Source organism: Panthera uncia, assembly GCF_023721935.1.
Source record: "Panthera uncia isolate 11264 chromosome A1 unlocalized genomic scaffold, Puncia_PCG_1.0 HiC_scaffold_17, whole genome shotgun sequence".
Classification (NCBI taxonomy): domain Eukaryota; kingdom Metazoa; phylum Chordata; class Mammalia; order Carnivora; family Felidae; genus Panthera; species Panthera uncia.
The window spans coordinates 39786612-39812926 of record NW_026057577.1 but is presented as its reverse complement, the minus strand read 5'-3'; the positions used below and the strand labels follow the sequence as shown (position 1 = coordinate 39812926).

Below are 26315 nucleotides of genomic sequence, written 5' to 3'. Positions count from 1 at the left end.
TATCATATGTAGAAACCCGTTACCTCTCTCCCTCTCTCCCTCTCTCTCTCTCACACACACACAGTTAGAACTAATATTCAGCAAATTTGTAGGATTAAAAAAATTAACATCTAAAAATCAGTTGCATTTTTACATACTTAACAAAGAACAGTCAAAAAAAATTTAAGAAACCAATTCCATTTGCAATGGCATAGAAAATAATGAATTATTTAGGAAGAAGTTTAGCCAAGGAGGCAAAAGACTTGTGTACTAAAACACTGATGAAATAAATTAAAGATGACACAAATAAAAGGAAAATAAATGCTTATGGATTGGAAGACTGAGTATTGTTCAAATGTCTATACTACCCAAAGCAATCTACAGATTTAATGCAATCCCTATAAAAGTCCCAATGGTATTTTTTACAGAAATAGAAAAAATAATTCTAGGGGTTCCTGGGTGTCTCAGTTGGTTGAGTGTCTGACTCTTGATTTCTGCTCAGGTTGTGGGACCAAGTCCATGTCAGGCTTGTGCTGAGGGTGAGGCCTGCTTAAGATTCTCTCTCTCTCTCTCTCTCTCTCTCTCTCTCTCTCTCAGGTCATGATCTCATGGTTTGTGGGTTTGAGCCCCACATCAGGCACTTATAGTGCAGAGCCTGCCTAGGATTCTCTCTCTCCCTCACTCTAACCCTACCTGACTTGCACTCTCGCTCACTCTCAAAATAAAAAATTAAAAAAATTATCTGTCTTCCTCTGCCCTTCTACCCTCCTTGCACGCTCTCTCTCTAAAATAAAAAAATAATAGGGTCACCAGTCCGACTTCGGCTTAGGTAATGATCTCACAGTTCATGAGTTGGAGTCCCACATGGGGCTCTGTGCTGACAGCTGAGAGTCTAGAGCCTGCTTCCAATTCTGTGTCGTCTTCTCTCTCTGCCCGCCCCCCCATTCATGCTCTGTCTCTCTCAAAAATAAATAAAAGCTAAAAAAAAATTTTTTAATAAAATAAAAAGTAATTTTAAAAAATAAAAATTAATAAAATTAAAAATTAAAAAAACAATTCTAAAATTTATAATGGAACAAATGACCCCAAAAGCCAAAACAATCTTGAGGAAAAAGAACAAAGCTGAAGGTCTCACACTTCCTGATTTCTAAACATTACAAAGCTACAGTAATCACAACAGCATGGTATTGGGATACCCAAGACAGACATATAAATCAACAGAACAGAATAGAGGGCACAGAAATAAATCCACACCTACATGGTCAAATGATATTCAAGAAGTGTGCCAAAACCAAACAATGGGGAAAGGATAGTCTCTTCAACAGAAGCTACTGGGAAAATTGGATATCCATATGCAAAAGAATGAAACTGCACTCCATCTTACATCATACATAATAACAATCAATTCAAAATGGATTTGGGGCGCCTGGGTGGCTCAGTCGGTTGAGCGTCCGACTTCAGCTCAGGTCATGATCTCACGGTCTGTGAGTTTGAGACCCGTGTCAGGCTCTGTGCTGAATCTCAGAGCCCAGAGCCTGCTTTGGATTCTGTGTCTCCCTCTCTCTCTGCCCCTCCCCTGCTCATGATCTGTCTCTCTCTGTCTCAAAAATAAATAAAACATTTAAAAAATTTTTTAAAAAATGGATTAAACACTTAAAGCAAGATCTAAAACTGTAAAGCTCCTATAAGAAATGTAAAGGGAAAGCTTCATAACACTGGTAATGGAAATGGTTTATTGGATAGGCCACTAAAAGCACAGGCAAGAAAAGCAGGTAACATCAAAGTAGAAAGTTTCTGCATGGCAAAGGAAACACTCAAAAGAGATAAAAGGCAACCTATGGTACAGGAGAAAATATTTGCAAGCCATGTGTCTGAAAAGGGGTTAATATCCAAAATAAGTACTCCTACAACTCAATAACAAAAAACAAACAAACAAACAAAAAAAAAAAAACAAAAAACCCAACAACAAATAACCCTAAATTATCTGATTTTAAAAATGAGCAAAGGACTATGAATAGACATGTCTCCAAAGAAGATGTAAAATGACCAGTAAGTATATGAAAAGATGACCGACACTGCTAACCATAAGGGAAATGTAAATCAAAACCATAATGAGGTATCACTTCACACCCGTTAGGATGGCTATTTAGAAAATAATGACTGTTAGCAAGGATGTTGGAAGTGCAAACTTTGCACACTGATGGTAGGAAGGTAAAATGGTGCAGTTGCTATGGAAAACAGTATGGAGGTTCCTTAAAAAATTAAAAATAGAAATACCATATGATCTACCATCATTCCCACTTCTGGATATTTATCCAGAAGAACTGGAATCACAATCTTAAAGACATATTTATACTTTCATGTTTCCTGCAGCATTATTCACAACAGCCAAGTAGAAACAACCTAAATGTTCAATGACAGATGAATGCATAAAGAAAAGGTGGTAAATGCATATCATGGAATATTTTTCAACTTTTAAGAAGAAGGGAATTCTGCAATATGTGACAACATGAATAATCATAGAGGACATTATGTTAAGTGAAATAAGCCAATCACAGGACAAATACTGCATGATTCCACATACATGAGGTATCTAAAGTAGTCAAACTCACAGAAACAAAATAGAGTGGTGGTTGTCAGGAGCCGGAAAGGAGGAGAAATGCGGAGCTGCTATTCAGTGGTATAAAGTTTCAACCACTTAACATAAAAAAATTCTAGAGATCTGCTATACAACACTAATACCATATGTGTGTACTTAAAATTTATTAAGAAGGTAGATCTCACATGTGTTTTTCACCACAATAAAAAAAAAACAAAGGATATGAATAGGCTTTTTTCCCCACAGAAGATACACAAGTGGCTAAAACTCATGGAAAGATGTTTAAGAGTGTTAATAATTAGAGAAATGCAAATGAAAACCCTAACAAGGTACTTCCTCACCACTACTAATATAACTAAAAAGGCAGACAATATCAAGTGTTGGTAAGAATTTGGAGAAAATGGACCCCTCATACATTGCTGGAGGAATATAAAATTGTGCAACCACTTTGGCAAACAGTTCCTCAAAAAGTTAATCAAAGAGTCAATACATGGCCCAGCAGCAATTCCATTTCTAGCTATATACCCCAAAGAAATAAAAACCTATGTCCACAGAAAAAGCTGTACATCACCCAAAGAGCCAAAGCAATCTTGAGAAAGAAGCACAAAGCAGGAGATACCAAGCTACCAGATTTCAAATTATACTACAAAGCTGTAACAGTCAAAACAGTATGGTACTGGCAAGAAAAAAGACACACAGAGATCAGTGAAATAGGACAGAGAGCCCACAAGTAAACCCACATTTAGGAGGTCAAGATGCACTTGGGGCTTCATTGGTTGAGCATCCAACTTCAGCTCAGGTCATGATCTCACAGTTCATGAGTTCGAGCCCCGTGTCGGGCTCTGTGCTGACAGTTCAGAGGCTGGAGCCTGCTTCGGATTCTATGTCTCCTTCACTCTCTGCCCCTCCCTCCCTCCCTCCCTTCATGTCTTTCTCTCTCTCAAAAATAAACCAACATTTAAAAAAAATGAGAAGGTCAATTAATCTATGAGAAAGGAGACAAGAATATACCATGGGGAAAAGATAGTTTCAGGAAATGGTTTTGGGAAAACTAAATAGCTACATGCACAAGAATGAAAATGGACCACTATCTTACACCATATATAAAAACAAATTCAAAATGGATTAAAGACTTGAATGTAAGATCTGAAACCATAAAACTGCTAGGAAAAAAGACAGGAAATAAACTTTCTGCCATTGGTCTTAGCAATAATTTTTTGACCAGTCTCCTGAGGCAAGGGAAACAAAAGCTAAAATAAAAAATGAGATTACATCAAATGAAAAATCTTTTGGACAGTGAAAGAAACCAGTAACACAACAAAAAGGCAACCTACTGAATGGGAAAAGATATTTTCCAATCATACATCTGATAAGGGGTTAATATCGAAACTATCCAACCAACCATTATAAAATGGGCAGCAGGGGCACCTGGGTGGCTCAGTCTGTTGAGCATCCAACTTCAGCTCCAGTCATGATCTTGCAGTTTTTGAGTTCAAACCCTGTGTTGGGCTCTTGGACTGACAGCTCAGAGCCTGGAGCCTGCTTCAGATTCTGCGTCTCCCTCTCTCTCTGCCTCTCCCCAACTTGTGCTCTCTCTCTCAAAAATAAATCAACATTAAAAAAACTGTAAAGAAATAAATGTTACAGGAATGTATTCTGCAGAATACGGGAGAATTATGTTATAGTCTAGAATGCAATTCTAAAATACAATCTAGAATGCACAATGTCTGGAACAAATCAGATGCTTCCTAAGCGGTTCACACATATATGCCTCTAAGCTGAAACAGAAACAGCAGATATGGTAATAATACAGAAATGTGGGCCATAATGCTGAGGAACACTGAGCATCTGTCAGTCTCTCCAAAGTACTAAGAAACACTGCTCCTGAAGGATACAACTTTAACATCCACACTTGCCACATGGGAAGAAAATAAATTCAGCCACTCCATCCATTCATTTCAAACCCACATAGCTAAACAAACTTAGAGAGTGGAGCCTGCCTCTCAACAGGGCACCTAACTTCCAACAGGGCAACCGAACTTGCTACTTGCTGAAAGCTTTTGTTAACTGCAGACCCTTGGTGGCTTTTCTCATAAATTCTAAGAAATATGTGACAAGGCAGCCCTCAACAGCTGCTCTGTTTTGATCTGCACCCTGTGATTTGACATTCAAGTAGCTGCATTACATATCATGTCCTTCAGCCTTCCCCTTTGTTGTTCTTCAATAGGACCAGCTTTGCTTTCCATTTAGGACAAAGGGTTATTTCACCACAGTCTAAAGATACTAATTGCTGCCCTCTTTGTTGTCTGTGTGGTAGGGAAAGAAAAGACACGATAGATCTTCCCTATTTAACAGAGGAGCCTGAGGTTATTTTAACATAGGATGCCCCACTGGACATTAAAAAGACCTTTCTGCAACCCGCAGCCTCATCATTTAAAATAATAAAAGTAACAATAATAAGCACAGAGATGTACTAGCTTTATCTTTCATGTGGTTGGGAAAAATTCACTGTGTACAGTGAGCCTACTTCAAATTCACCTCTTTGCCAATCACCTTGAGATAACTACTTCAGGAGAATTTAACTATCCTTATCTAAACATTTGTAGGATTCCCTCCCCACCAGAAAACACTGCTCCCCAAACAAGGACATATCAATTGAACTGATATTTTGAGAAATCTCACTTAGGGAATGGATTTGCGCAACATTAAAAGAAAAAGACATTTTCACTTGTGAACACAAGCAGCACATGAGCATTGCTTTCCAAAAGGCATCCCTCACCATCTAACTGAAAATACTCCCCATTCACTCTCCAGGGCAGCACACTCAAATTGCTGCACAGACTTACTACGAGAGAGAGAGAGAGAGAGAGAGAGAGAGAGAGACACACACACACACACACACACAAAGCAAGAGCTGGGGACAGGCAGAGAGGGAGGGAAAGAGAGAATCCCAAGCAGACTCCGTGCTGTCAGCGGAGAGCCCAACACAGGGGCTCCTATGACCTGAGCCCAAATCGAGAGTCAGATGCTTAACCGACTGAGCCACCCAAGCACCCCTGATATCATTTACATTTTGTTCACTGTTTTACTTTCAGCCTCTCCCCTCCCATTCTGTGTAAGCAGAGGCCTTGTGTATCCTATCCACTGCTGCAAACCTAGAGCAGTGCCCAGTACTTAGTAGGCACTTGTTAAATAATGGCTGTGAAACGGCAGAGAGAGACAACTACAGTATTTAGGTACAGTGATATTCTAGTAACAGATCTTTTTTTAAAGATCCTTTATTGGTTTGTTTTGGATCTACTAATTAATTTAAAATGCATGTTCACACCAAGAATGGAAGGTGGAAAGAAAACTGAACATTTAAACAACCTATCAGTCACTGCTAAGGTACAAACCCACCCATTTTTTTCCCCTCACTCTTCAGCTCAGCTTCCTTTATGAGACCATCTCTTCACTCTGAGCAAGGCTGCCAGATAACCAAATTTGCCCTCTCCCGACAATTTAAACTTGTTTATTCAGCACCAGTGCTCTCTGTGAGAAACTAAGTCAACTGTCACTTTCTCATGTCATCACCTCCTAAGAGGTGGCTGGTTCACAGAAATCAGATACAGTCTGTGGTCATCACACTCCAAATGGCTTCACACTTCTCTTAGCGTTGAAGCCTTGCTTCTTTTTCCCTAGCTCAATTTGTGCCTCCTGGCACATGCTTGGGGTAGGGAACTCTGCCTGCCTTGCTAAACTACACCACAGAGCCTCCAAGTTTATCACAAAAAGGTCCGACCAGCTCTGACCCGCTGGGCTCCTCCATCTTTTGTGGACTCTATTCCCTCAGCTTTACTCTTCTTTCTAAGCAGTGGCCCAAGGGTGGACTCAAAGCCTTTTCTTGGTTCTCGCTTAGCATTTAACGAACATAGAAGAGCATAAGGATGAATGTCCAGGCTAGAATCACAGACTTGGGTTTAAATCCTAATTTTCTGCTTACTAGCTGTGTATCTTCAAGCAAGCACCTGATCCTCTCTAAAAATTCTCTCATTTGTAGAATTGGTAAAATAACTGTACCTCTTTCGTACGGTTGAAGTGATGGTTAAATGCTACAATAAACAAAAGTGCAACATAACAAGACCTAAGAAGTCACTGAATGCTGGCAATAACAAGGTCCTATGTGATCTGGCCCCATGACCTCTCCCACCTCATCTGCTGCTCTCCTTTTCACTCCTACTCCAGCTACACTGGTGTCCTTGCTGTTCCTCCACATGGCAGACCTGCTCATGCCTTAGGGCCCCTTCATCACTATTTTCTCTGGCTAGGATGCTACCCCCTCAGATGTCCACATGGCCAACTCCCCCATTTCCTAGAGTTCTTCGCCCAAATTTTTCCAGTGAACTTTATCAAACCAATGTATTAAATAACGCAATCTACCTGTGGCACTCCCCACGTGCCAGTCCCTGTATTGCTTGTCTCTCCGGGCACTTCCATCCCTATAAACTCCATGAAGACCGGGATATTTGTCTGTTCCGTTCACTGATATATAATCCAACTTCCAAAAGAACAGTTTCACTTATAAAGTTACAAAACTTTGCTCCCGGAGTACACAGGCCCTGTTCTACTCTATCCGCTCTTTCTAATGTCCACATATAATAGTGATCACCATTTTTCAGGACTAACCTGGGTTCCCTGTTTTCTAACTTCCAGGCCACAGGCATATGAAAAATGTTATTTTTGAAACAGATTACACACAAATATAGTTCAAAATTCAAAAGATCATGACAGTGTATAGCAGGAAGACCCTCTCTCTCTTATCTCTGTCTCCCAGGATTTCTTCCCAAAGGCAATCAATGTTACCAGTTTCTTGTGTATCTTTCCAGAGAGATTCTATGCATATATAAAGATATATGTAGATATTCTCCTTTTTTTTACACAAGTGACAATATATTTGACATACTGCTCTGTACCTTGCTTTATTTAACACTGTATTTTGAAAATCCTTCTACATCAGTCCATAACCATCTACCTCATTCTTTTTTTTTTTTTTTAAGTAGGCTCTACAACAAGGAGCCCAACTTGGGGCTTGAACTTACCATCCTGAGATCAAGACTGGGGCTGAGATCAAGAGTTGGATGCTTAACCAACTGAGTCACCCTGGTGCCCCCTGCGTCATTCTTTTTAACAGCTGCATAATGTTTTGTGTTTTAAAGTCCCTTATTGAAGACAATCGTTTTGCTTTTAACAAGGATATTGTGATAAACACCTTTTTATAAAGTAATTTTGCACTGATGCAGACTAATTATCAAGGAGTGGAAATTCAGAGTTAAAGATTATGTACATTTTAAATCTTTACAGATCTTGCCAAATTGTCTTCCAAAATGGCTGTACCAATTTACACTCTCACCAAAAACATGAGGTCTATTTCCCTAAATCCTCTTACCAAACGTTTGAACTTTTATCAATCAGATTATGTACAATATAGTATCTCATGATGGATTTAGCTTGCATTTTTCTTGTTATGAGTGAATCACGGAGGACTGTTCCCTCCTGACACCTTGGATCTACATGGGCAATTCTACCATCTAAAGGGAAAGGAGCAAAGAGAGCATCAGGCTATCACAGTCTGAAGAAAAGCTTTCAAGGCCCACTGAAGCAAGTCACTTAGTCTCCCGTATTTCAAAAGAGCTGGGGCCTGAAGTGGCCCCAAACAGAATGCTACTTTGCTTACTACTCTTTTACTTCTTCTCAATGTCCAATTCCTATCATATATGTAGGTATATCAGCAAAATTATGGCAGTTATTATTTTCCTCAGCCACATTGGATACCAGAAATTCACTTCTCTGACTTCAAGAATCCTAAACACTTTCCAATTTGGGCACTTAACTACATTAATAGAAAACAGTCTTAAGTAAATTTAATTTTTAGTGACCAATATAAATTTTAGTGACTTAAAATCAAAAGTGAGCTCAAGGATCTTGAGGTGCTAATAGTTCACATATCTGGTACCAACCCCAACCCACCTACTCTGTTTGCTAAACAAGGTATTGTTAGTAAATGCATTCCTCCTACCTCAATCACTGTCCAAGCCCTGGGGCAGGATGAGGGTTTTTCATTGAAGATGAAGTGCCAAACTGGAAAAAAACAAAACAAGGTAACTTTAGTTCTATTATATTAATACTCTCTTGCGGGTTCCAAAAACCACACCTGAAAATAAGCAGGGTCAAATCATGGTTAATCAACCTTCATTATAAAAGCCTGGGCTTAATTAGGTCCTACACTTTTTTTTTTTTTTTAATGTTTGTTTATTCATCTTGAGAGAGAGGTGAGAGAGAATCTCGAGCAGGCTCCACATTGTCAGCACGGAGCCCAATGTGGGGCTTGAACCCATGAGCTGTGAGATCATGACTTAAGCCAAAATCTAGAGTAGGACACTTAACTGACTGAGTCACCCATGTGCCCCTAGGTTCTACGGCTTTAAAGTATTTTAGATCTACCTAGTGCCTTTAAGGTGCATTGCACCCAGGTCTCAAATTAGAAAAGAGAAATTAATTTTAAAGACTCCTCATAAGAAAAATAAAAAGCCCTTAACTTGGACCATATTGTTCATACCACAAATACTGCATCTAAATGGCTTCGTCTTTTTCCCTACAATCCATTTTCCACACATCAGCCAGAATAATCTTTTAAAACAAAAGACAGATTTTCTGTCTTTTGATTAAGACCTCTTCAGTGGCTTCAGGTAAAGTCTTTAGCATTTAATGTACCTTCAAGACACTGCATGACCTTGCTGTTGAAACAGTATCATGGTGATTATGGAACAGGGAGCCAGGCTGAGTTTGAATCCTTGTTCTACCCTTTACTATCTGTGGGACCTTGGCCGAATTAATTTTCCTCTTACTCCTCAATTTTCTTATCTATAAAATGAGGACAATAATAGAATCTATCTCATAGAGTTGTCGTGACGATTAAATACTATAATAATATTCATATGGATCATAATAGTACCAGATATACAAGTTTTGGGTCAGTATTAACGATTATCTCACTTTTTCTCTCCCTTACAACTCTGTGTTCCAGCCATTCCTTATCAGGTAGACCCTAGAATGTTACAAGAGCCATAATTTCAGACCTTCCAACATCCTATTCCTTTTTGTGGGGAATTGTCACCCAAATCCCTCTTCTCTTCTTTCAAGCCCCCCACCTTCTGTCTTAGCTTAACCATCACTTGCATGGGAAGCCTTTTCAGACCAGGTCAGTTAGCTCTACCATGGGCTCCATGATACCCAGATGGGGCTGCCAGATGTTATAAGGCCCAGTTAAATTTGAATCTCAGATAAACAATAATCTTTTAGTTTAAGTATGACCCACAAAATATCTGGATATCAGATAAATAACAATCTGTCAGTATAAATGTGTCCCATGCAATATTTGAAACAGACTCATGCTAAAATTTATCTGACACTTCATTTTAACTGGGTGTCCGGTATTTTATTTGTCAAGCCTACACCCAGGAGATCCTCTATCACAATAATTTTTGAAATGTGACAAGTGGTTCTTTGTTTCTCCCACTAGAGTGCCAGCTCTGTGACGGAAGGACCCCGGAAACTTTTTTCTTTTCTTAATATCTACACCCAACTTGGGGCTCAACTTGAGATTAAGAATTGCATGCTCCACCAACTGAGCCAGCCAGGCACCCCAGGACTCATGAAGCCCTCATAACTGTCTTAGACCTGGCATCACAGGCAGTCCACAAATACCAAGAAATATATCACCCATCAGTACAAAGCTCAGGTACTGCCTGTTGGGAGTTAACTACAGACACTAGCCTTACATCCACAAGTGGATAAAATGACCCTTCTGCTTTTTCACAATATCTCCAGGGTGATATTGACTTCCCAATGAAGGCTTTAAGGTGACCCCCCTACTTCATGTTCAAAAAGGACTTTGAGTTTTCACTTATTTCACTTGACTCTCAAGCCAAGTATTAACAACCACATTTAACAAATGAGGAAACAGAGGCTCAGAGAATGTAAACAGCTAGCCCAGGATGACCAATAAATGGGAGCAACAATATTGACCCTAGAAGTTGACTTTGTGCTCCTTCCACTGTACCAAATGGACATCTGGGTTAATAAGAAGGCTCAGAATTCCTAGGTCCTTCCTCCTCATCCAGAAAGCTTCTCAAGGAAAAAGTCTGACATCTGAGCCCTCTCCATAGATTTAACTGCTCCTCCCATAATGGTCCCCCAGCAAAAGCTTGAGAGAAGACAACAAGTCCTAGCACCTGTATTTTGAAAGACCGGTGATTCTTACCTCATCTCTCAAGTTACAAATGACACTGTTTAGGTCTATAACTAAAGACCTTGTTCAGTTACAGGGAAATAGGAGTAAAACTTACCAGAACCCAAAATCTGTCTCTTTTCTCTTTCCTGCATCTCTACGAGTCAACACCCCCACATGCAACTAAATTTCTAGGGACAGGGATTTAAATTTGATTATACACATTTCTCTGCTTTCTTCTGACATGAGGTGGGAATGGCTCAACCTGCTCTTGCCTTACCTAGCAACCTCACTTCTTGGAGTTCTTCTGGAAAGTTCATCAAACTGAGGGTTGTGGGTTTTCTGCCACTGAGAAATGCCTACAACGCTGACTAGATGCTACTTGTGCCCCTTTTCCTCAGGATACGAGCCCCTTAGGAAGGTTCTCTCAGGCAGAAGACTCCAGCTTCTACCAGGACAGGAAGCTAGGAACCAAACCAGCAGTGCCCTGAGGAAACTGCCACATCCAGTCCAGTCTTTCCTGCCTGGGCACTCCGCTTCTGGTTCCAGCTTTATTTTTTTTAGCTTCTGAAGGAGCAAAAACGGAGAGCAGGGAATAATCAAGGAGGATTGAGCTGCCCCGGGGAGTGGGTTAGAAGCTAATGACCTAAAACAGAAAAGGCCGTGAGCAATTCGATCAAGCTAGCAATGCAACCCTCCAACCATGTTATGTTCGTAACAGCTCCAGTTTACTTGGTTTGGGGTGGCAAGGGCGGAGCAAATGTTATAGGACTGCAAATCCGCAGTCGGACGTTCGCGGGGCCATTTTTCTGGTTGATTTCAGCACTATTGCCTGCCTGGCTGGCTGGAGTAGCTCCCAGGATACGTAGCGCAGAGGAACTTGCGGAGGCTCTGCTCCCCGAGAGGGGCGCAAAGAGGGATACCCGGGTCCTGGGGTCCCGCCTAAAAAAATAATTACAAACGCAGTCGAATTAGAATTACTGCTTGTATGGGTTACTAAGAAAACTCCTGTGCTGACAGGATTCTAGTTGGAGGCTTCGTTTGGAGTTCGGAAGCTAACTTTTGCAAAATTACCAACCTGGATCAGAGGCTGCGTAGAAAGCGCTAGCACGTACGAGATTATCCGGACCAGGACTCGGCGACAGCCGCGGAATCTTTTTCCCGGGAGCAATTGAGCCCCTGGGCGGTACTCTGCGCTCTCTCGGCCAGGCCACCGCCCCGCCCCCACCCTTGGAGGCGCGCAAGCTCAAGCTGCTAACCTGGGTTACCTGGGTAACGCAGGACGCGCGCGGAGCTAGCAACTCCCCGCTGGTGCGCTCGTACTCGAGTAGCTCCTCCTCTCCCTTGCGGGCTGCGCAAGCCGGACGCTGCCAGCCGCTCGCTCCGAAGCGGTTCTTTAGCCGGGAAAACTCGGCCTCGTGCCGCTCAGTAATCAGCCAGTGAGAAGCCGGGGGTGTGGTAGAGGGCAGAAGCCCGCCGAGTACTTAGGGCCTCGCCGCCGATTTCGCCAGCCTATTTCGCACTTTCTTGAGGGCCTCCGGTTCCCCGCAGGTGGGGAATCACCGAGCGGCCACCAGACTGCATAATGGTGACCCCCTGCCCCACGAATCTCGTGAGCCCCGCCGCCCGGGCTAGGAGGCGGGACGACCAGAACCTCCGCGCCCCGGTGAAGAAGAACAGGCGCCCACGTCTCCGGAGGAAGCAGCCGCTGCAGCCACTGAGCCCGTGCCCACTCCCCGGAGACTCCGGTGTTTGCGACGTGTTCGAGTCTCCCAGCTCCGGATCTGATGGTGCAGATAGTCCAGCAGCTTCCGCGGCGCTATGTTGCAGCCCCCTACCTGCTCCTGCCCAGCAGTTGGAGCAGCTAGATCTACAGACCTTCCGTGACTACGGTCAGAGCTGCTACGTCTTCCGCAAGGCGAGGGAGAGCCACTTCCACCCGCGGGAGTCGCTGGCGCGGCAGCCACAAGTGAGGCGCTGGTAGAGCGAGCTCCCCACCGCCTCTCCTCTTGCTCTTTCTTCTGCTGTTTGCTCTCCGCAGCGCCCCCGCCTGCGCTCACCGAGGTTCTCAGTCCAAGCGGGAAGGGGCTTTGGAGGACCGGGCCACCGTCCTCATTTTACAAATGGAGAAGAGTGGGGCCTAGATGGCTTAAGTGACTTGTCCGAAGTTTCCATACTGGTTAGCGGGGACACGGTAGAATGCAGACGAGTCAAGAAAGTTTCTAGGCTCGAGTAAGGACTCCTCCCGACCCCGGGCAAGCTATTTAACAATTCTGAGCTTGTTTCTTAATCTGAATAGCAGGGGCCCCTTCCTCTCACTGAATTGATCTGAGGATTACACAAGGTAATGTGTATACACACGCGGCCCGAGGGCCAGGTACGAATGTGAGCATTCCGGCCCCTTGCCCGTCCATTGCTCTCTGCGCAGCAGCGCTGCCCCGTTTTTCCCCAGTTACCAGCGCATTTACGTTTCTCCTTTGTGCCTTCCTCCAGGGAAGCTCCCTAGGTTTTTTTTGGCTGGTCCCTGACGCAGACCTTCTTTGCGCTAGGCTCAGCCGGTCCTCCCCCCACCTCCCTCCCGGCAGGTAACGGCGGAATCCCGCTGTAAGCTGCTTAGCTGGCTGATCCCCGTGCATCGTCAATTCCGTCTCTCCTTCGAATCGCTGTGCCTGGCGGTGAACACTCTGGACCGCTTTCTTACTACCACCCCTGTGGCTGCAGACTGCTTCCAGCTGCTGGGGGTCACGTCCCTGCTCATCGCTTGCAAACAGGTACTTGCACACGGGGTCTTATGGGACTGCCAAACTCTTGGCCACTCTCTGGTCACCACCCGGCTTTCCAAGTGCACACGACTTAGTGCTGGGCTTTCTGAATTAATTTTGTTATACATTTCCAAACGTATGCACCCCACAGCTTTAACTTGACAGTTTCCCCCCACCCCCAACCAACAGTCCTTTCACCCGGCCCCCAAAGAAATAGGCTGAAGTCAGTCCCAAGAGTAAGTCCCAACAGCTCTTGGTAGACTTGTTATTCTAGTCTCCCCGGGGGGAAAAGTCTTTAAAACTTCTCAAACCTTTTTTTACCTGGACTGCTGTCCAGTTAGAGAAACTACGCTGGAACTATACCCCAGGTGATTAAAGTGGAAGTAACGCAGAGGCGACGGCCCAGCTATCTCGCTGGAAGGGATGGGGGACAGAGGGAGTGCTGGTTTTCTCCGGAATTTCATACGGGGGTGGGCGTCCTGCCCTGAATGCTGCTTTGCGGGGTCTGAACGCCCCTGTATTAACAGGTGGAGGTGCACCCGCCACGCGTGAAGCAGCTCCTGGCCCTGTGCTGCGGTGCCTTCTCCCGGCAGCAACTCTGCAACCTCGAGTGCATCGTGCTGCACAAACTGCACTTCAGTCTCGGCGCACCAACCATCAGCTTCTTCTTGGAGCACTTCACTCACGCCCGCGTGGAGGCCGGGCAGGCTGAAGTCTCCGAAGCCCTGGAGGCACAAGCCTTGGCCCGCGGCGTGGCGGAACTGAGCCTGGCCGACTATGCCTTCACCAGCTATACTCCCTCCCTGCTGGCCATCTGTTGTCTGGCGCTGGCCGACCGTATGCTCCAGCTCCCGCGCCCGGTGGACTTGCGCCTAGGCGGGCACCCTGAGGCCGCACTGCAGGACTGCCTGAGCAAGCTGCAGCTACTGGTGGCCATAAACGAAACCTCCCTGACTCACATGCTGCCCTTCCAGATATGCGAGAAGTGCAGACTGTCCCCGAAATTGAAATGAAAGAGACCTTTGGTTTCCTTTTTTATCCTAGCCCAGCTGCTGGACCTCTCCCATTGCTTTGAAGGAGTACAGTTTTGGCCCACAGGGGTTCAGGGCTCCTACTTGATCACGAGGTCATCCTGCAGGTTGCAAATAGTGTAGCATCTCCTTGTTTATTTATTTTCCTAAGAGCACATGAGAGATCCGAGTTTTTCCCCAATAAAAAGACTATCTGTGTTGGTTTGTCTGAATGCTAGGATTGCCTGTGTTATCTCAAGGGAAGGAAGGTGAAAGCAGTTGGGGAATAGAGGCTGTCCTTAACGATGGAAGGGTCCTGCCTCACTCTGTAGTTAGCATACCTATGTGGGAACACCAGGTCTGAGGGTCCCTTATAGGCCTGTATTCTGTGACCCTCTTATGAGGCTGAGGACTGCTCATTCCCAGAGGTCCAAAGGGAAGGTGGGATGTGAACTTGAATAGAACCCACATCAGGCCATGCTGTCTGGAGGGGCTGGGGTGCAGAGGATGCCCAGCTGGCAAGCTTTGGTGACTATACATGCCCATGAACTAGGGTAAAGCAAGAGCTACCCTGGCAACTAACAGATGTTGGGAATGAAGGCATTGCAGGCAGTTGTGACCACTATAAATACGGCCATTTACCCTGCAGTCACTTGGTTCAACAGTTTACATATGTCTTACACCTGCTGCATGTGAGCCCAGAATAACAATGACATAGTAATCATGGCTATCATTCAGTGCTTAAATGGACCAGGCACTGTGTTCAGCATTCATTATTTTAATCCTCCAATACTATGAGGCCGAGTTGATTATCCCATTTTCCATAGAAGAACACTGGCCCACATAGTGGGTAAAGAATAGTAGAGGAACCAGGATGTGAAGGCAGTTGATTGGACTCCAGAGTCCCACCCTCAGCCACACTGCTCAACATCCCCCACTTAGAGGTTTGTGGATATGCTCAAAAATAAAACCCCTTCTTCCTGAGGTAGGAGTGAGACAAGTTATCTATTCAGTGTCTTCCATTCAATAGAAACTATATAGGGGAAAAGCAAACAGCTCAAAGCAGATTTGGAGAAACTACCTTGTACGTGTTTTCACAAGCATCCTCCCCATCCTCTCCAGCACTAGGAGCACTTACTCTGAGCTCTTCAGATCCCTTCTCTGCCTCCAGGAACTTTCTCAGTGATAGGGAAGTGGTGATCCCCAAGCTGTTTGAGGAAAAGCTGGTCTGTGATGCTGAAAAGGAAAATCATATCATCTGATTCAAGTCCCAAAATATCTAGAGCCCTCAGTCGGGCTATTGAGGGTGGAGGTAGGGCCACTGGCTCTTCTACAAAAGAGTGACTTTGGGGAGAAGTTTTTACTCCATCACTCAGCCAACATTGATAAGGGTGAGTTGGTGCCAGAATCATCTAGATTAGGAGTCACATATGCATGCTATTCCAGCTCTTTTTGCCACATTTTTGTGTACAATGGTTCTATTTTTATACTATGCTTTGGAACTCACTGATGAGAAATGAGTGTATTCAGCAAAATCTGGGATTGGTCTCCATGTGTAGAGATCTCCCCAAAACGCAATACTAAGAGCTCTCCTACTCCTCTTACAGATTGGGAAGTTGGATAGGGATGGAGGATGGACTGGCTAGTGACTAGGCTACTCAGGAACCAGAAGAGCCAGGACTAGGTTGTGGGAGGCTAGAGGTGTAGCTGAAAAGCTTCCTTAAAACAACAGCAATAATATTAACTTACAAGCACTAGTTGCATGACATAAATGATCTCATCTTCATAGCACCTCTTTGAAGTCAGTGTTATGCTTTTCCTTTAACAAAAAAGATTGTATTTTTTTAAAGGAATCTCCACACCCAACGTGAGTCTCAATTTCATAAGCCCAGGATTAAGAGTTGCATGCTCCAACTGACTGAGCTAGCCAAGTGCTTTTCCTAAAGATCTGGGGTTCACTGATCTGGTGGATCCTGGTTCCAATCCTCAGGCACTCTGACCCTAAAGCCAGAGCTCCTCTCCATCAGTGATACCACACCAACTCTACCTGCCTAACCTCACCTCAACTGGGTCCCCACATCTATAGATGGGTCAAAAAAGTCTCTAAGTCTATTCTAATTCTACTATTGTAGAATCATCTCCATTAGTATAAGGGATGTCTTTATTAACCCAGATAATAGATGCAAATAAAAAGGATTATGCCACCTCAAAAGAAGATTTTCGCTAATATTAGTCCGTATAAGACACAAACAAGGTATGGTCAACTAACCTTCAACAAAGCAGGAAAGAATATCCAATGGAAAGAAAACAGTCTCTTCAATAAATGGTGTTGGGAAAACTAGACGGCAACATGCAGAAGAATGAAAGTGGACCACTGTCTTACACCATACACAAAAATAAATTCAAAATGGATGAAAGACCTAAATGTGAGACAGGAAATCGTCAAAATACTGGAGAAGGACATAAGCAGCGACCTCTTTGACCTCAGGAGGAACAATTTCTTACTAGATATGTCTCCCCTGAGGCAAGGGAAACAAAAGCAAAAATGAACAATTGGGACTTCATCAAGATAAAAAGCTTGCACAATGAAGGAAACAACAAAAATGAAAGGCAGCCTATGGGATGGGAGAAGATATTTGCAAATGACATATTGGATAAAGGGTTAGTATCTAAAATCTATAAAGAACTTATCAAACTCAACACCCAAAAAACAAATAATCCAGGGGCACCTGGGTGGCTCAGTATTTTGAGTGTCCGACTCTTGATTTTGGCTCTGGTCATGATCTCAGGGTCATGTGCCTTGGGTTCCACACTCAGCATGGAATCCGCTTGAGATTCTGTCTTTCTCTGCCCCTCTCCCTGGCTCATGCTCTCTCTCTAAAATAAAAACAAAACAAAAAAGACCCAAATAATCCAGTTAAGAAATGGGCAGAAGACACATATTCTTTGGATATCTTTCCAAAGAAGATATCCAGATGGCTAACAGATACATGAAAACATGCTCAACATCACTCATCATCAGGGAAATACAAATCAAAATCATGATGAGCTACCACCTCACACCTGTCTGGTCTAACAACAAGAAATAACAGGTGTTGACCAGGATGTGGAGAAAGGGGAACCCTCTTGCACTGTTGATGGGAATGCAAACTGCTACAGCCACTTTGCAGAACAGTATGGAGGCTCCTTAAAAAGTTAAAAATACAACTACCCTATGATCCAGCAACTGCACTACTAGGTAGTTACCCAAAGGATGCAAAAATACAGATTTGAAGGGGTGCATGCACCCAGATGTTTATAGCACCATTATCAACAATAGCTAAACTATGGAGAGAACCCAAATGCCTACCAAATGACGAATGGATAAAGAAGATGTGGGGTATGTGTACATATTGGAATGTGATTCAGCCATCAAAAAGAATGAAATTTTGCCATTTGCATTGAGGTGAATGGAGCTAAAGTTCATTATGCTAAACAAAATAAGTCAGTCAGAGAAAGACAATACCATATGATTTCACTCATGTGGAATTTAAGAAACAAAACAGATGAACATATGGGAGTGGAGAAAAAGAGAGGGAAACAAACCTTAAGAGACTTTTAAAGATAGAGAACAAACTGAGGGTTGAGGGAGGGAGGTGGGGGATGGGCTAGATGGACATTAAGGAGGGCATTTGTTATGATGAGCACTGAATGTTATATGTAAGTGATGAATCACTAAATTCTACTCCTGAAAACAATATTGCACTGTATGTCAACTAACTAGAATTTAAATAAAAATTTGAAAAGAAAAAAAAAAGATACAAACAAGGTGCCCAATGGGAGGTTACAAAAATAATTTTAGATGATTGTTCAAATTGGATAGATATGAGTGGTCCTGACAGAGATCCCTCACCCAGGAATTTAGAGACGCCCCTTCCTGGGAGAGGCTTGGGGCTGGGAAAGGGCAGCCAAGACTTCCCAGAGCAAGCAATGTCAGCAGTACAGAGAACTTCCAAATGTGCGGTGGACAGGTGGACAGATAAGCCCTTGGGGGAGAAAGAGACTAGGGTTTTAGGGGATTTTGGATCGTCCAGTGTGCCATTTTCAGAAACGGGTGGAGAATTTGTAGATGTCGCTTTTCCTTTATTGACCCTCTTTTAAAGGCTGTACCCAGACGTCTCTGCCCCGGAAAGTGTGGGGCAAGGTATACAGAGTATCAAGCCCAGAGAAAACACGTGCAAGTCGGTAAATCAAGACCAGAAGTGCGCCCCCAGCCTTGGGGGAAGGGTCTTCTTTAATGTGGGGGCAGTTCTGGGGAGTCCTGCCATCATTCTACACCCCACCAAATCCTACAGGACGGTCTGGCTTTGGCGAGTGTCACTCTGCGTTTATTTCGTGCCTTATGGTTGGGGTGGGAAGAAAATGAAGTAAGAATCACTAACTTCTCCATCTCTGCTGCCCAAAAGCCGGAAGGCGGTGCCCAGTTAGGGACCAGTGGGGTTCCTCCGCCCTCATTCCCTCCCTTCCTCTGGCACAGCCGGGAGGCTGCGGCGCCAACGCTCACCAAAAGGGCGCTCGCGGGCCGGGGCCGCGCGCTCGCAGCTCCCAGGGGAATCCGCGTTGCCAGGTTAGGTTTAACGCCTCCGCCCGCGCGCAGATTGTCACGGGCCGAAGGCGCCACCTCTGGCGCTCAGGCGCGAGCTGCCCCTCCCGCTCGGCGAGTCTTCCCTCTCCACTCGGCCCTCCCTCCACACCTCTACAGCCACCCTTCGCCTCCAACCCGGCCACGCGCCTTCCCCTGCTGGCGCCAGGAGGAGCGCTGAGTTTGGGTCGCCAACCCAGCCCCTGTCGCCGCCTCCGAATAACCGGCACCTGGCTCCTGGGCCGAAGCGGCAGGGGAGACAGGATGCAGTCGTGCGGGGGCGCCGCGGCGGGACGCCGAGCCTTCGACAGCATCTGCCCCAACAGGATGTTGGAGCTGCGGGGCCGGCCTTTCAGCAAGCCCGGGAAGCTGGAGAAGAAGGTGGGGCTGCGGGCCGGTGCCGGGCAGGGTCCGTACGCTCCGGGTCCCCGGGGCTGATCCATGCTCACCGTTTCTGTGTCCGGTAGTTCGGCCCTCCGCGGAAGTTCTTGCCTGGTTGCAGCGGCGGCAGCCCAGTGTCGGTCTACGAAGATCGGCGGGACGCGGAGCTCTCTGCGCTGCCAGGTGAGCCCAGTGGCTCCCGCGCGATCCCTCGGGTTCCCCAAACCGGGTGGGTGGGGCACGCGTGGCTGGGAAGCGCTTTTCTTCCCGGGGCCCGGATGTCCTGGCGGGGATGCCAGCGGCGAGACCTGGCCGGGAGGTTCAGGGTCCGCCGCGCGTGTCTCCGGTTCTACCCGCGCAGCGCTCACCACCATAGACCTGCAGGACCTCGCCGACTGCTCCTCGCTACTCGGGTCCGACGCGCCGCCTAGTGGTGACTTGGCTGCATTGCAGGTATCTCCCCTCACTCTGGAAGCCGAACAGCCCCGATTCCGACTCAGGAGTCAAGGGTTCGTTTTCCGCAAAGGCTCATCTCAAGTGGGGAGCGCAGGCACGTTTGGCTAGTGGGGGCAGACGTAGTGCTGGAATCTCAGCCCCAAGGACCGGAACTTCTTCCTGTCTCGTAGTCCGTGGCGACGGCCGTATTCTCAGAGCTGCTCTGACCAACCTGGAACAGAGGGGCTCGCTTGGAGGACTACCCTCCTGGGAAGGGGTCTCCCGTTCTCCCCATCTTTTCCCTGGAGCTGTGACAAAGCAATGTGGAGATTGCGCACTGAGGAACCAGGCGAGTAGGTGGGAGCAAATTTAAGAGCTGGGTACCTGGTACCTGCCCTGTCAGTGCCCCCACATTCCCTTCTTGGCTATTCACTAACAGTTTTCATTCCCTGGGTATCTAAGGAGTGTGAAGATTGGAGGATAACTACTCGATCAAGACTGGAAAAGACGAAAAGAGTTTACATTTAGGGGAAGAGGGACCAAGTTCAAAGAACTCTGGAAGAAATCTGACAGAAAACGTTCCTCTTTGCAGAGATGGCCCTTCAGCAATTGGGCCCTTTATAAAAGGCATTTTCTCCCCCTGCAAAGGCTCGTGTCACTTACCCTCATGGGGCAAAGAGGTATTTTGACTTTTTTTTTTTTCCTCGAAAACCTATTTTCTTCCTCCCATCCGACTTCTACCACTTGCCAGGGGTAGATGATGGAGGTCCAGAACTTTTCCTGGAGAAGACAGAGCTGGTACAGAAAGAAAGAGACCACTTAGAGGAAGATCCCCTGGGAAGACTCTGGGCAGTGCACATTCAGGTCAAATTTCCTAGCCTCCTTCCTGCTGGGTAAGGTGAACAGAGACAGGAAGCTCTCTAGAAGTATTTGATGTCCAGAATGAGCCAAGGACCTGGGAAAGCATGCAAGGAATAATTTCCTGGGCTCCAGGTCTTGTGTTGGCCTCAAGTCTCCTCGTGGTAAGATCTTTAGCTGAATCTCTACTAAGAGGAGGACCTTTCCGCCCTTGGAAAATGAGTCTGGTTTCATTTGAGGCAGCTCCTTCAACCAGGACAGAATGTTTCAGGATTTGTCTGAGCCCTTTCTAAGCTACTTTGCCCCATATAGCCTCAGTTCCCAACTGGTGCTTGAGGCCTCCTGGATTGAAGTTTTCCTCCTTGAGGAAAGCTGATACTTGTACTTTCTTTGAGATGAGGGCCAGACTAGGTTCCTCTTCTCAGCAATATTTGAATAGTAAACAAAAGCTTTGGGGAGATGAGTATGATTAACCCAAAGGAATCAATCAATCGATAATAGTGGAGTCAATAGAATAGATATTTCTTATGGGCATATTAGATACCTTCCCTCACACCATGTGCCTTGAGAATCTTCTTTCCTCTTCTCCAGTGCTGTGTTCATTGGAAGCCAGGCTCTCCTTAAAAAAGATGAAAGCTAGAGGCAGTGAGGCATAGAGGAAAAAAGACTGAACTAGTCACCATCATTCTCTCTGGTTACATTTCGGAGTTGGATGACTTGGGGCAATTCAATTTCTCTGAGTTCGAGATTCTTTATCAAAGGGGTTGGAGTCACTTCCTGGGCCCTTCCTGCTTCCTACATTGGAGTGGAAATTAACATAGGGACTCTGTGTAAAAGAGTTTGTCAACTCTAAATGTCCACGAATTAAGGGAATAAGAATGTCCAGGGGCTGCCAGCCGCGCGCAGGCACCTTGCAGGAACCAGGTGTCAGGATGTTGGGGTGCATCACAGTGTAAAGGAAAAGTAAACTTCTTACTGAGAAACAAAAGAGCAATAGAGTCCACACTTGGGTGCTGAACAGAAACGGTTTCCATACCATCCCTGCCCCTTCTTCATAGCCTACCTTTCCCTCCCTTATGGGGAGAAGGTGGTTTAGCTGTGACCGAACCTTGGCGGGATATATAGCCTCAAGTTATTTCTTTGGAGACACTCCACGCTGTAGGGTCTTGGGAGGAAAGACAGAGCGTACGCACACCCACTCTCTTAGGGCACTAGCTCTGTGGCGGGTCGGAGGTAAGTTGAACTGAGGTGCAGAGAGAGCTGGAAGAACTCAACGGGCCTCACGGAGACAGCTGGTTGTCTGGTGGCGGGCCAATGAGGCGGCTCAGGGGCAGCGGGCTGCAGGAGGTGGGGACGGGGGCAAGACGATGCGCGGAAGGACCCATGCCTCAAACAGCCTGCACAGTTTCGGCGCCCTTCGGAACCCTCTGGAGCCGGGTCCCTGCTTCGAGTCACCCGCTCCCCACCATGACAGTGCAAGCCTGCTGGATTCCAAGCCTGGAATGGGGCTTTGATTTTCAGGTATGAGGCTTGGCTGCGAACATACGAGAGGGCGTGCAGACCCGCTGCCAAGTCCGGGAGGACGACACTCGGTCTGGAACGAGTTTCAGACCTGCTGGAATTGACATTAACTAGTTTACACCTCCGTTTTTTTTCCAGAACCAGTCCCTGCAAACTGCTGCGGACTTTGATCTGCAGGATTTCAGAGACACAGTGGATGATCTCATTGCAGGCAAGTGCAGTCTCCTTGCAGTTAAATAAAGGAGGCAGAGGTGTTCCCCCACTCCGAAAATCAAACTAGTTCAGATTTCGGTTTCGTGGCGGCGAAGGCGGTAAACCCAGCACCTGTCGACGTCGTCAGTAACTCCTCAATGGGTCAGGCCCTTACGTATTTATGAGACTCCACCCTTTCTCACCGAGAAGATGAATCGCTGCATCTCTAGAGCTTTCTCAGCTTGTCGGTTTGAGCTCTGGGAGAGGGAGCCCTACGCTGTGATGTGGTCAGGGAGAGGCTGGGTGACAAGAGTGTACAGAACAGCGGACCGGTGTGACTTCGGGCAGGTTTGTCTTGGCCACGGTGGCGATTCTATTCAGATCAGCTCAACAGGCATATATTGAGTGCCTGCTGTGTATGAGGAAGATATTAGAAAGGGCCTGGGAATCGTAGGGATTGCAGAGTGAGGGGTGCTTTACTTAACAAGGTCTTCCCACAAATCCTACATCCGGAGTGGCGTCTTGTCCCTGTAGCTAGCTGGGCACGCGTCTGAGGCTGCAAACCTAGCTCCCACTCTTCCTCAGACTCATCCTCTTTGATGTCGCCTCCTCTGACCGGCGGAGACTTTCCCTTCACTCCTGGCAACGTATTGCCATTTGGGCCCTGTCTCTCTCCGCCGCTGGACCCAAGGGCACTGCAGTCACCGCCGCTGCCCCCTCCAGACGTGCCCCGGCCGGAGCAGTACTGGAAGGAAGTGGCCGACCAGAACCAGAGGGCATTGGGGGACGCGCTCGTTGAGAATAACCAAGTAGGGACACTGGGCTGGCTTCCAGGAATCCTGGGGTGGGGACTGGGTATGGAGCTCCGGGCGGAAGTGGGGGTGGCGGGAGCTGGCAGGTGTCCCTCCGTGAGGCAAAACCAGTGGATGGGCGGGGCGAGGGCTTCACAGAACTGCGATTGCTCCAGGGCCTCTCCTGTTTCCAACCGCAGTAAGTGGGAATAATCCTGCCAGACACCAGTATTTAGTGCAGCATTCCTATATGCCTGATATTGTGCTTATCCATTTACTTTCTCTTCTCATTTAATACTTACAATCACTGAACAAGATAGTAGTCCCATTTCTCAGATGAGGAACCTGAGGTATAGGAAGATTGAACTTCTGAGGCAGAACCTGGATCTGCTTGTTGCCCAAGTTCGTCCTCTTCACCACCACAGTACACGGAGGATCAAGATACATTTTGTCCAAGTGCTTTGTAAAACAAACAAAAGTCAAATAAACAAAAGCGATTATTATTCTCACCAGTGTAAATGCCCTTCGGCCCCCAGTTCCAGATTAGATGTTAGACCCCTGGTATAATTCATGCAGAGTATACAGATGAGACCGACCACAGTGGCCTACCTTTTAATGTTTGGGTCTCCTCCTGCAGCTGCACGTGACGCTGACCCAGAAGCAGGAGGAGATCGCCTCGCTCAAAGAGCGGAACGTGCAATTGAAGGAACTTGCCAGCCGGACCCGGCACCTGGCCTCGGTGCTGGATGTAAGTGGGGCGCGGGAGTGTGGGTCATTGCAGGACGTCGGAAATGTTCCTGTGCACCCCTCCCCCAGTCCCCAGAATTGGGACCCAGAGAGAGTTGGGAGACAGGTGGAGGCTGCTGGGAGCTTGCTGAGCCACTGGCAGCTTGCATCGGAGTCCGCGGAGTTCGAAAGGGACCCAGGTCTTCTTTGCGCACCCCGCACCAAGAGAGTCCGGCTTGCCCCAGCTTGGCGCCCCTCCATCTTTTGTAGAAGCTGATGATCACGCAGTCCCGGGATTGCGGGTCGACAGCCGAACCCTTCCTGCTCAAGGCGACAGCCAAAAGGAGCCTGGAGGAGTTGTTCAGTGCTGCGGGGCAGGATTGCGCGGAAGTGGACGCCATCCTGAGGGAGATTTCCGAGCGCTGCGATGAAGCGCTGCAGAGCCGCGACCCCAAGCGGCTCCGGCTACAGCCGGATCCCGCGAGTAGGGATGACATGCCAGGGAACCTCCACGGCACCTTCCGGGGGCTGCGCACAGAGTGCAGCCGGAGCGCGCTAAACCTGAGCCGCAGTGAGCTAGAAGAGGGTGGCTCCTTCAGCACCCCCATCCGCAGCCATAGCACCATCCGCACCCTCGCTTTCCCCCAGGGCAATGCCTTCACCATTCGGACCGCCAACGGGGGATACAAATTCCGCTGGGTCCCCAGTTGAGCTGGGATGATGTTCCCCCAAACACTGCCCTGTATCCGGACTGAAGCGCCTGGAGGCTAATTGGGAGGCTAATTGGGAACTGTTTCGCGAAACTGGCTTCAGAAGGACTCCCTCTGCTGGGCGAATGCCACCCTGAAACTTTTTTTTTCAGACACCAAAACGTCTCGATAATGATGTCCTGCACAGTCCTGGTATAAAATACTGTATATTCCCTTCCCTTCCACAGTGTGTGCTGTATGTGTGCGTGTAAACACACATATAAATCTCAATTTTAAAAGTATTTATTTTAGTAGCTTTGAATTATGTACTTCTAGAGTGGAAAGGACTTAGAAATCACTTAGCTATTTTATATTTGTATAATGCCCTAGTTTTATAAGAAGGGAAAGGAGCCTGTAAGAGATTAAGTAATTTTCTATAATAAGAAGCATTATTGGGAACTTCCAGGTTTTCTCACTAGTCGTTTAAAGATTGTAGGTCCAATGCATAGGGGCACTTGTACCCCAATGTTTATAGCAGCACTTTCAACAATAGCCAAATTATGGAAAGAGCTTAAATATCCATCAACTGAGGAATGGATAAAGATGTGGTTTATACATACAATGGAATTCTACTTGGCAATGAGAAAGAATGAAATCTGGCCATTTGTAGCAATGTGGATGGAACTGGAGAGTTTTATGCTAAGTGAAATAAGTCAGGCAGAGAAAGACAGATACCATATGTTTTCACTCATATGTGGATCCTGAGAAACTTAACAGAAGACCATGGGGGAGGGGAAGAGGAAAAAAAAGTTACAGAGAGGGAAGGAGGCAAACCATTTAAGAGCTTCTTAAAAACTGAGAACAAACTGAAGGTTGATGCGGGGGGCGGGGGGGGGGAGAGGGGAAAGTGGGTGATGGGCATTGAGGAGGGCACCTGTTGGGATAAGCACAGGGTGTTGTATGGAAACCAATTTGACAATAAATTATATATTAAAAAATTAATAAAGATTGTAGGTCCAGAAGCCAGGCTTCTGGGTGATTGTTTAATTACATCACTCAACTTCCCCTGGTCCTAGAAGGACCCTTAATTTTCTTACTATTGAAAACTTTTATCCTGGCTGGAAGAGTAAAAAATTAGGAGAGACAGCTAAAACGCTTGCCTTAGGGCGATAAAGTAGAGGCAATGAGCTACCTACAAAATAGGTGCTAAACACATTTGTTTGTAATGATCATTCATATAATTTTGTAAGATTTATGGTTTATTTTATATTAATTATAATTTTATATGTCTGAACAGAATAATCACACAAAAAGCAAACCTTGTTGATAAAAACATAAGTGATTTTAAGAAAACGGCATATTTCATGTGAAAAAGTATATATATTTGTGTGTGTATGTATATATATAATATGTATATTTGTGTGTGTGCGCACATGCACACATACGCACCAGAAACCAGTTGGGAAATCTTGGTAAAAACAAAAC

General features: G+C 46.0%; 3 protein-coding genes across 3 annotated transcripts; 2 read left to right on the top strand and 1 right to left on the bottom strand.

The window, feature by feature from the left end:
* Positions 1-5784: 5784 nt before the first annotated feature.
* Positions 5785-12428, bottom strand: LOC125935217 (uncharacterized). Its single transcript, XM_049648880.1, has 4 exons — positions 12368-12428; positions 11923-12327; positions 8634-8695; positions 5785-7450 (listed from the first exon to the last, which is right to left on the bottom strand). Exons 1-4 carry the CDS (start codon positions 12426-12428, stop codon positions 7340-7342), a joined length of 639 nt encoding a protein of 212 aa, XP_049504837.1. The 3' UTR covers positions 5785-7339.
* CCNO (cyclin O) lies at positions 12180-14835 on the top strand. Its single transcript, XM_049649464.1, has 3 exons — positions 12180-12813; positions 13430-13615; positions 14134-14835. The coding sequence occupies exons 1-3, from the start codon at positions 12430-12432 to the stop codon at positions 14617-14619; spliced, it is 1056 nt and encodes a 351-aa protein (XP_049505421.1). The 5' UTR covers positions 12180-12429; the 3' UTR covers positions 14620-14835.
* A 4394-nt stretch (positions 14836-19229) lies between these two features.
* MCIDAS (multiciliate differentiation and DNA synthesis associated cell cycle protein) lies at positions 19230-25707 on the top strand. Its single transcript, XM_049649471.1, has 7 exons — positions 19230-19618; positions 19705-19801; positions 19980-20071; positions 22571-22643; positions 23210-23433; positions 24053-24163; positions 24412-25707. Exons 1-7 carry the CDS (start codon positions 19502-19504, stop codon positions 24850-24852), a joined length of 1155 nt encoding a protein of 384 aa, XP_049505428.1. The 5' UTR covers positions 19230-19501; the 3' UTR covers positions 24853-25707.
* The last annotated feature ends 608 nt before the right edge of the window (positions 25708-26315 follow it).

Coding starts and splice junctions, on each gene's coding strand:
- MCIDAS (XM_049649471.1), top strand. CDS start 19,502: ATGCAGTCGTGCGGGGGCGCCGCGGCGGGACGCCGAGCCTTCGACAGC. Junction 19,802..19,979: donor GGAGCTCTCTGCGCTGCCAG/GTGAGCCCAGTG, acceptor CTACCCGCGCAG/CGCTCACCACCATAGACCTG. Junction 20,072..22,570: donor GTGACTTGGCTGCATTGCAG/GTATCTCCCCTC, acceptor TTTTTTTTCCAG/AACCAGTCCCTGCAAACTGC.
- LOC125935217 (XM_049648880.1), bottom strand. CDS start 12,428: ATGCAGTCTGGTGGCCGCTCGGTGATTCCCCACCTGCGGGGAACCGGA. Junction 12,328..12,367: donor AACCGGAGGCCCTCAAGAAA/GTGCGAAATAGG, acceptor CGAGGCCCTAAG/TACTCGGCGGGCTTCTGCCC. Junction 7,451..8,633: donor GGGCTTGGACAGTGATTGAG/GTAGGAGGAATG, acceptor ATATATGCATAG/AATCTCTCTGGAAAGATACA.
- CCNO (XM_049649464.1), top strand. CDS start 12,430: ATGGTGACCCCCTGCCCCACGAATCTCGTGAGCCCCGCCGCCCGGGCT. Junction 12,814..13,429: donor CGCTGGCGCGGCAGCCACAA/GTGAGGCGCTGG, acceptor CCCTCCCGGCAG/GTAACGGCGGAATCCCGCTG. Junction 13,616..14,133: donor TGCTCATCGCTTGCAAACAG/GTACTTGCACAC, acceptor CTGTATTAACAG/GTGGAGGTGCACCCGCCACG.